Source organism: Haliotis cracherodii, unplaced genomic scaffold (assembly GCF_022045235.1).
Source record: "Haliotis cracherodii isolate W230 unplaced genomic scaffold, xgHalCrac1.p SCAF_24, whole genome shotgun sequence".
In the NCBI taxonomy this organism is placed as follows: domain Eukaryota; kingdom Metazoa; phylum Mollusca; class Gastropoda; order Lepetellida; family Haliotidae; genus Haliotis; species Haliotis cracherodii.
In genome coordinates this window covers 1,745,032-1,755,545 of record NW_027266280.1, presented here as the reverse complement: position 1 = coordinate 1,755,545, position 10,514 = coordinate 1,745,032, and the positions used below count along the sequence as shown (strand labels likewise).

Sequence of the window (10,514 nt, the reverse complement as noted above, 5' to 3'; positions counted from 1 at the left end):
ACCTATTCTAACCCTGATCTACACTGCGACAAGCATGGGTTGCTGAAGACCTATTCCTACCCTGATCTACACGGGGACAATCATGACTTGCTGAAGACCTATTCTTACCCTGATCTACACGGGGACAATCATGAGTTGCTGAAGACCTATTCTTACCCAGATCTACACGGAGACAATCATGAGTTGCTGAAGACCTATTCTAACCCCTGATCTACACTGCAATAAGCATGGGTTGCTTAAGACCTATTCCTACCCTGATCTACACGGGGACAATCATGAGTTGCTGAAGACCTATTCTTACCCTGATCTACACGGGGACAATCATGAGTTGCTGAAGACCTATTCTTACCCTGATCTACACGGGGACAATCATGAGTTGCTGAAGACCTATTCTTACCCTGATCTACACGGGGACATCATGAGTTGCTGAAGACCTATTCTTACCCTGATCTACACGGGGACAATCATGAGTTGCTGAAGACCTATTCTTACCCTGATCTACACCGGGACAATCATGAGTTGCTGAAGACCTATTCTTACCCTGATCTACACCGGGACAATCATGAGTTGCTGAAGACCTATTCCTACCGGGGTTTTCACGGGTGCTACAACTCAATACTCGCTTGGTTAATACATGTACTATCATGATTAAAGGTAATATAATTGAAACTTATTCTCCTATCAAATAATGTCACGAACCTGTGACACTTGTATAATGCTAACGATAAAATCTTACCCACTCTGCCAATTATGGGCTGAAAAAGACAAAAACTTGTTTATTTTATGTATCACTTCAATGTGTTTTTTGTTGTTTAACGCCGCACTCAGCAACATTCGAGCTATGAACAAAGGAGTCTGGACCAGACAATCCAGTGATTGGCATCGTGAGCATCGATCCAAGCAATTGGCATAGCGAGCCCGACCACCAGATTCTGTTTGTCGCCTCTTACGACAAGCATGGGTTTCTGAAGACCTATTCTAAGCCTGATCTACACTGCGACAAGCATGGGTTGCTGAAGACCTATTCTGACCCTGATCTTCACGGGGACAAGCATGGCTTGCTGAAGACCTATTCTAACCCCGATTTTCACGGGTGTCGGTATATGTTGGTATTTGGAAGGCTATAACAAAGCAAGAGGTATGGACACTGAGCGATACATTCCACAACGGATCAAATCAACTTAAAACACGACTATGGCTGAATAAAAATAAGAGGATTTGGACTACATCTTCCTTAAACTGGAACAAAACTGTTCACATATTCATTTGTTTTCCGTCAACAGGTCCTGCGCTTGGTTACCATGATGTCTACTCGTATTTCTGTGATGTACATAGGATTAATAATTTACTGGTTTTGTAACTTTCTGAAAATGGTATAAGAATGGTATATCCTGTCGTGCCGTGTTCCATGTTTTGACATGTCTCCTGGGCTATGTGATGTTGCTTTTGTGATTTAACTTACCAGTCTGGTTCGAATCCGAGACTCGGACAAACACTGGGGTTGGACGTGGTGTACTCCAGAGTGCCCACCGACTCCAAGGATGTGGCGTTGAAAATGTCGAGATTGCTTAAAGAAGATAAAACATGTCTGTTACAACCATCATAATCATTTCCCATCCAAGATCAAATGGGGTTTGACATAACAGACCTTAGGTACTCAATGGGTAACCGGTTGAAACCACAAAGACATCCTAGTTAGTCGGATGGTCTGGAAGAGAACTTGAATGATTTGGCTTTATTTTCGATGATCAAACCAAAAGGTATCATGATATGTCATAACAGGATTTTGGTGACTGTATCCGACCAGACATGTAAGTAATTCGTTTGTTTCTGTACACAATGTAGCATTATTCTTCATTTCATTGAGGGGCGGTCGGGTAGCCTAGTGGTTAAAGTGATCACTTGTCACACCGAAGACCCGGGTTCGATTCCCGACATGGGTAAGCCCATTTCTGGTGTCCCCCGCCGTAATATTGCTGGAATAGTGCTGAAAGCGGCGTAAAACCATACTCACTCGCTCACTCACTCTTTCCTTACACTGACCTGACACCAGGGTAGGCCAGGTATATCAAAGAAGAACAGCGGTTGATCTTGACGTCCCCCCATGGTTCGCCCGGAATGCAGTACAGCAGCTTGAAACAGTTGGTCGCAATGTCGTAGATCCATACACCACCAGCAGCATCACTAAACACGATACTGTCTGTCGAAGAAAACAAATCAAATTTTGCCTTAATCACCACTTCATTACAAAGAATGACATGGAACATGTTGTAGATATAGCTAGTCATCTCAGCATGGATTTGCCGCTTACCCCTTTTCTCAAAACAATTTCAAATGAAAGTTTTGTTTGTTTGTTGTTTAAGGTCACACTCAGCAATGTTCCAGCTACATGGCGGCGGGCTGTTAATACTCCGAGCCTGGACCAGATACTGTTAAGTCTTACTAGGTCTTCAGCAACCCATGCTTGCCGTAAAAACGACTATACGTATTGTAAGAGGCGACTAACGGGATCGGGTGGTCAGGCTCGCTGACTTGGCTGATGCACGTCATCGTATCCCAATTGTGTGGATCGAGGTCAATCACTGGATTGTCTGGTCCAGACTCGATTATTTACAGACCGCCGTCATATGGCTTGAATATTGCTGAGTGCGGCGTTAAACAACAAACAAATAAAGAAGGTTGGGGTATATGTTCCACTGTACGTGGTATATGTTTTGTTATACGTACTATCGTCAATGACGTCAAACGATGTAATGGACATTGAAAACTTCAGTTTGGTCTGCAAATCTCCACCTGTCTTGTCGACGCACTTGATCTCCTTGCAGTCGCTGAAGTACACGCGCCTTAAAGAGAAGATGATTGCTTGCAGTCAACATGGAGTATTGTTTATTTTCCTGACAAACGTATGCCAAATTTCATTTGAGGATACTTCAGACGTTTTTGTCTTGAAACATCACCCAACAATGTGCTTGGTCTCTGTTATATTTATAAGGTCAAGCACCTAATATATTAATAATCTGACCAGGTGTTGCTATTGACCTTGCTCGTCTATACTTGGCAATTTTCCAAGGTTTCGCTTGAACTTTTAACTGTTAATATGTAACACTTGAATAACATTACTCAATCTATTTACTGAGATAAGGAACATTCACGAGCAGAGATGGTAAATATGGTAAATAACATCGCCCTCGCCTTGGTGCCCTGGCCCTGATACTCACTGTAGTGGGCCTCACGAACCATAAGGCTTTATGTTTTAAAAGACAGGTTTGGATGTTTCAAGAGAAATAAACCAATCCGAGAAAAGGAGTATGAGAAAAATATAAATATATTTTCTTTCCCACTTGTATCACTGGTGAACGGCTGATCAGAGTTGCGTCCCTTGGGCACGCCAGAAACCTATGATTGTTGGTTCGAATCCCGGTTCGCCCCGATTATGTTTCTAGGTTTGTCAGCACCATACCCGTGCTCGTGGGTTTCACCAAAGTGGTCAACGTCTGAGAACTGCATCACTTCGGTCTTTCCTCCCACATTAAGCAGACACGCCGTGATATAACTGGAATACTGTTCAAAGCACCATTAAATCCAGCACACTCACTCACTAACCTGACCTACACTGCATATAATTAATCTTAAATTGAATAATTAAGGAACTAGACCGTTATGAACAGTAATTTTGTGTAAAATACAGAAACATAACTGCGATACCAACCCATTAAAAGCTCTGACTCTCCCAGCCTCGCAGGAAAACTTGGTAAGACGCTGCAAAGTTCCGCCAGATGTAGGAATGGACGCAAGGTAATCGATACCCGTGTTGCGATAATCATTAATGGCGACATACAGCAGATCATCCAAGACAGCGATACCAGTACCGCTTCCAAAGTCTTCCTCTAGACAAAGACAAATATATAATACACAAATATAATAGTGTAATATGGAAGCATACAGTCAACATTTGTAGTTTAACGGGCGGTTGGGTAGACTAGTGGTTAAAACGTTCGCTCGTCACGCCGACGACCCAGGTTCGATTCCCCAAATGGGTACAATGTGTCAAGCCCATTTCTGGTGTCCCCCGCCGTGATATTGCTGGAATATTGCTAAAAGCGGCGTAAAACCATACTCACTCACTCCTGTATACGCGTATAACAAGAAGCTTCAACCATCCATAGAAGAAAATTAAAATGGTGTGAAAATTCTAGATTGGTTTCCGCATTATTGTCTAACCTCTTAGTGTTTGATTGTTGACGTTTCTGTATTACTGGCAGGACATTAACCAGGTATTGAGGGTGTAACGACTTACCGAGTAGTACGATGAATGTGATCTCAGTCGTGGTGAAGTACACGGAAGCAATCCGGGGCGGATACGAGAGGGTGTATATGCTGTAACTTGATGCATTGTCTCCGCTTACTGTAAAAGCGCTGACATTATAAGTCACATCCAAACTTGGCAGAATCGTCCCCACTGGGTCAACCTGAGCAATGTCGGTCCGACTGCATCCACCAACAAGTGCGGCACATCCTTCAACTGTAACACATCGTTAATCTTGTGATTGGGAAATATGTTTTTATTTTCCCAATAAAACGACATTATTTGAGAGGAAAGTGGCGGAAATATCAATATAGAGAAGGACAAAAGATTAGTTTTAAATATGAACTTATCAGGGCTTTAAGCTGTAACCAGGTACAGTCTTCCAATAGAAAAAAGTATGTACATATGTATTGTAAAACGCAAAATCAACTTGGCATGAGAAATAATGTGATGTCTATAAGTACGACGATGGACAATGTATCATTTTGCAAATAGATTCCATACCAGAGGTCTGCCTCGACATTCAGAAACATGTTTGTTTGTTTGTTTGTTGTTTAACGCCGCAATTATCCAGCTATATCTGGTCTGTAAATAATCGAGCCTGGACCAGACAAAGAAAGTGACTGACATCATGAGCATCGGTCTACGCTACTGACATTCATTTACCAAGATAGCGAGCCTTACCACCCAATCACTTAAGTCGCTTCTTACAAGCATGGATTGCTGGAGGTCAATTCTATCCCGGATCTTTACGGGGAACAAGCATGGATTGCTGGAGACCAATTCTAACCCGGATCTTAACGGGGGACAAGCATGGATTGCTGGCGACCAATTCTATCCCGGATCTTTACGGGGAACAAGCATGGATTGCTGGAGACCAATTCTAACCTGGATCTTAACGGGGGACAAGCATGGATTGCTGGCGACCAATTCTATCCCGGATATTTACGGGGAACAAGCATGGGTTGCTGGAGACCAATTCTAACCCGGATCTTAACGGGGGACAGGCATGGGTTGCTGAAGACCAATTCTAACCCGGATCTTAACGGGGGACAAGCATGGATTGCTGGAGACCAATTCTAACCCGGATCTTCACGTGGACAAGCATGGGTTGCTGAAGACCTATTCTAAACCTGCTATTCACGGGGACAAACATGGGTTGCTGAAGACCTAATCTAACGCTGATCTCCACGGGGACAAAAATGGGTTGCTGAAGACCTATTCTAACCCTACTATTCACGGGGACAAACATGCGTTTCTGAAGACCTATTATAACCCTGATATTCACGGGGACAAGCATGGGTTGTATTACGAAATACAATTCATACAAGCATAAAGCTTGATAAAGTGAAAGGTATATATGACTGAATTTCTACTAGACAGTTGAACATTTCTTGTCTGGATCGTGTTTTCGCCAGTATACTCAATTTGTCAGTTCAAATGTTCTAATGACTGTCAGCTTAAAAGTATTTTCATAGATCAATCTGGTCTCTTTTGTCAGCATGTAGGCGGTTCAGGTGAACGCTCTCTCCGATTTTGCCTCTCATTCGTTTCTCTACTTACGTCCAGGACAGTCCGTTGATTGATCCACGGTCAGTGCTGTGAGATTGTTGATAAGATCGCAAAGTGTGGTGTTGAGGACTTCGAGATCATTTTCAAAGCAATCCCCGGGAGCTGAAACAGAAATATACATCAACTGTCGTTCTTTATTTAAAACCATCACTTTGTGTTTGTCCCGGTTTATTGACGATACAATGCTGTAATCAGCCGTACATGTATTGGAACTTGGAACTTAAACACACCTGTAGGTCTGGAAACATCTACAATTGTAAACAATTCAGCTTTAAATAAGTTAGATGTCATCACGTTCTCCGTAAAAGTCCAGTGCTTCTCTTATGTGCAATGGCATATTGGTTCCACAATGGTCTCAAATAATTATGTTTCTTTGTGACATTACACCGAATGAATGAATTACATAATGCTGATGGAATTATAAGAATCGCACAGGTAGATTTTTAGTAAATAAATGTATTGTACCTAATTAAGTCGATATGTTTAATTTAAAATCATAGATACAAATATGAAATTTTGGAGCTCGATATTCACATGTTGTCGTTGTACAAAGGCACTGAAAACTGTTCATTGTCACATTAGGTCACAAGGTTGCGCTGAACTCGTGTGACCGCCCCGGGCAGCAATCACGAATCTTCTTCTCCTCGGCACTGGCTGGATAAGTGTACGAATTCTGTCCTACCACTACCACAAGTTACGAATGCCATAACTTGCACGTGCATTTTGCTTTACTGTTCCTCCATGACAATTTTGAACAAGTATGAAAACAATGCCGTTTAAGACATCACAAATCGACAATGGTTGCGTTTTGACGCACCGTTTGTCGAATATCAGGCCACCAACATTTCCAATTTAAATACCGGATTTTTTGTGTAGTCAGGTTCAATGAGCTACATACTATCTGTGTGTTTCTTTTTTTTGAAGAGTGTATTTGCATGTGCTTGAGACGGGTGCCACCGCTGGGACAAGATACGCACAACACTTTGCGAACACCTGGTATCATCACTATTTGATAGTTATTCATAAACACGTGGTGTAGTCGGAATCGTACAATCGACTATGGAAAGGGTTTTGTCACTTTTTTTGAAAACATTTGTTTTTTAACTTTGTACACCACCATCCCACACTGCAAAGTTAAGGGAAAACTGATCAAAGTGGCATTTGTTTACAGGCGTTTTGGCCTAGAATTCAACTTAGTCTTTAGGTTTATCATATTATGGGGAGGTGTCTCGGCAGGATAAAGCCAACGGATGAAAACGGTACCCGTTGGGGTCACATAGGAATAGAGATGTAGATATGAGGTAGGTACTACTTTCAGTGTTTACAAACAAACATGGCATCGCCCTTGTCGATAGCCATCGTGAACCTGCACAAACTACTGAAATAATTGTTGTCCTTATCAATACAATATTATAAGATACTGAAAATCAGTGAGAGACATAGCTTTGACATTTTATTCGATAGTGATTTTGAAACCCCTGCTCACGATAACGTTGGAATTGTAGAATGAGTTCCGCGTTTGGCAGATACTTCTTTTGATTGAGGAAAGGGTTCTGTCGCTTGAATTGACTACCCACCACTGTCATCATGTTGTTTGCACCCTTACAATATACCGCCAACATGTTCTCTTGATTGTCATATTACGCCAAATCCTTCCGTTTCCTTTTCCATGCAATGCCATCACTCGATACCTCTTTGTATTTCTGTAATCAGCTGTTTTTTGCTAATATCCCCTACTTTTTATCCCCAACAGTCACTTTGCGCACACGCGATTGAAATGTAAATACTGAATCCTGAGATACAAGTTCTCCGAAATTGTTTGATAGGCATTAGTTAGAAGTTGACGGATGACAAGGTAGACACAATTTTATGCATAACAACTTCTTAAATACCGTAAAAAGCGACATTTCGGTATAGATCCGTTGTCAAGCAAGTGCTCCTGAAGCTAGAAACTATAGTTGAACTAAAGAAAAGCTATCAGATGCCGACCGCCTTCGTGGTCTAGTCGTAGATAGTCCGCCCGGAGAGCGATAGGTCCGGGGGTTCGATCCCCGGCCGCGTCATTCCATAAGACGTTATAATATGGTACTTGTTGTTACCCTGTCTGGCGCTCGGCATTAAGGTCGGCTCGGCAATAGACATCACGTTGTAGGTTTAGATTACATTAATTCTGTAATGCTTTATAGATCTTTTTCAAAAATGCCATTTACTTACTCTGACATGGACACTGTTCATCGGTGACATCAAAGATACTTTGGAAATCAGCCTTAGCGGTTTCTAGTTGAGTCAAGAGCTCAGCGAGCTTGTCGGGGAGCTCATCTGGTCCAGGCGGACATCCCAGTGATGGCGCAAGGACAGCCAGGAGAACTATGAAGAGACCGTTGTCGAACATCGTCATGTTGATTCCGATTGACTTTCCTCCTCACCCTCAAGAGTTATTATAGGCATTCGAAATTCTCGTGGACCAGTAGATACCTGTCACGTATCCAGGTGTGTCACACACGTGGTAATATCTACCACGCTGCATGTAAATGATTTTGATAAACCGCAGCATATGTTTACGAATTGAAACAGATGGTAAGGTTAAGGTTTTGTCTGTTTGACATATATTTTGAATTGGTTGAAGGACATCATACAACCTTGATGTAGAGCGGATTGGGTATCAGAATTCCAGACTCAGAAGTCTCTGATCTCAGGGCAGAATATGATCCTTGAGAAAAATGGTTTGTCCTATTTAGATTATTCATACCCTACAAGAGAAGCGTGAAGACTTCTCGCTATCGCCCGCCTTGATATGGCAGGAATAATGCCAATGCGGCGAAAACCAACACTCAATCACACATTTGTATTCTATATTATTCTCTACATTTTCAAACACTACATCTTTTACTTACAAATTGCTTAAACTTTATATTGAAACGAGATTCTAATCATGGACGTGGAACCTGATAAAGCATGTTCCCCTTCATGTCGAGCAGAGCGCCTCTGTGGCCTCGCTGTAGAGCGTCCGCACGGAGAGCGAAAGGTGCGGGGTTCGATCCCCGACCTAGTCATACCGAAAAAACATTAAAAGATCGTACTTGTTGATTTCCTGTCAGGCGCTCGGCATTGAGGGGCTCAAACAAGGACTCGTCGGCTCGGAGTCAGTATACTGTGTCTGAGTGACGTTTTCAATGTAAACTGCAGCATGCTATCTCAGTGTGCCAATTATCTTGGACGCGACGTTAACCCCCCATTTCACCTCACCCCATGTCGAGCAATAAACCAACAGCTCCTGTTGGTGACTACTCCATTTTTTGGCTATTTAGGCGCATGAGGGCATGAACTTTGTCTTCACATTTCATGGAAAGACAGACTTTGTTTTTAGCTTACTATAGCTTTTCAATCAACCTTTTTACCTTCCACGTTAAGTAATTCCAGAATTGATCTCAGGTAAACATTCCATTTACTGAATATGACACATTACTTGTCAACATGATGAGCGATGCTAGCCCATACCAAAGGGACTTTCCCAGGTCTATCTCACGTCAGTATTTCATATCAGTTGGCTATACCTGTACCTTTACGCAGGTCTATCTCACGTCAATATTTCACATCAGTTGGCTATACCTGTACCTTTACGCAGGTCTATCTCACGTCAATATTTCACATCAGTGAGCTATACCTGTACCTTTACGCAGGTCTATCTCACGTCAGTATTTCACATCAGTTGGCTATACCTGTACCTTTACGCAGGTCTATCTCACGTCAATATTTCACATCAGTGAGCTATACCTGTACCTTTACGCAGGTCTATCTCACGTCAATATTTCACATCAGTGAGCTATATCTGTACATTACCCAGGTCTATCACACGTCAGTATTTCATATCAGAAGGCTATATCTGTACCTTACCCAAGTCTATCTCACGTCTGTATTTCATATCTGTGAGGTATACCTGTACCTAACCAAGGTCTATCTCACTTCGGTATTCCACATCTTAGGCTATATCTGTACATTACGCAGGTCTATCTCACGTCAGTATTTCATATCAAAAGGCTATACCTGTACATTACGCAGGTCTATCTCATGTCAGTATTTCATATCAAAAGGCTATACCTGTACATTACGCAGGTCTATCTCACGTCAGTATTTCATATCAGAAGGCTATACCTGTACATTACGCAGGTCTATCTCATGTCAGTATTTCATATCAAAAGGCTATACCTGTACATTACGCAGGTCTATCTCACGTCAGTATTTCATATCAAAAGGCTATACCTGTACATTACGCAGGTCTATCTCACGTCAGTATTTCATATCAAAAGGCTATACCTGTACATTACGCAGGTCTATCTCACGTGAGAATTTTATTACAGTGGGATATATCTCTACCTTACCCAGGTCTTTGTCACGCCAGTATTTCATATCAGAAGGCTATATCTGTACCTTACCCAGGTAAGAGAGAGAGACAGAGAGAGACACAGAGAGAGAGACAGACAGAGAGAGACACAGAGAGATAGAGAGACAGAGACAGAGAGACAGAGAGACAGAGAAAGAAAGATAAATAATGGATAATAATAATAAGGATAAAGTTTTTATTTCTTAGTACAATTCTGATTTCGGGAGTGGTTACAGATCCGTTTAATATTCTAAT

General features: G+C 42.0%; 1 protein-coding gene across 1 annotated transcript; it reads right to left on the bottom strand.

The window, feature by feature from the left end:
- Nucleotides 1-748: 748 nt before the first annotated feature.
- LOC139472556 (uncharacterized) lies at nucleotides 749-8,276 on the bottom strand. Its single transcript, XM_071255027.1, has 8 exons — nucleotides 8,093-8,276; nucleotides 5,870-5,980; nucleotides 4,298-4,522; nucleotides 3,710-3,887; nucleotides 2,728-2,843; nucleotides 2,044-2,200; nucleotides 1,463-1,567; nucleotides 749-755 (listed from the first exon to the last, which is right to left on the bottom strand). The coding sequence occupies exons 1-8, from the start codon at nucleotides 8,274-8,276 to the stop codon at nucleotides 749-751; spliced, it is 1,083 nt and encodes a 360-aa protein (XP_071111128.1).
- Between the last annotated feature and the right edge of the window lie 2,238 nt (nucleotides 8,277-10,514).

Coding starts and splice junctions, on each gene's coding strand:
- LOC139472556 (XM_071255027.1), bottom strand. CDS start 8,276: ATGACGATGTTCGACAACGGTCTCTTCATAGTTCTCCTGGCTGTCCTT. Junction 4,523..5,869: donor ATCAACGGACTGTCCTGGAC/GTAAGTAGAGAA, acceptor GATGTGTTACAG/TTGAAGGATGTGCCGCACTT. Junction 3,888..4,297: donor CACATTCATCGTACTACTCG/GTAAGTCGTTAC, acceptor GTCTTTGTCTAG/AGGAAGACTTTGGAAGCGGT.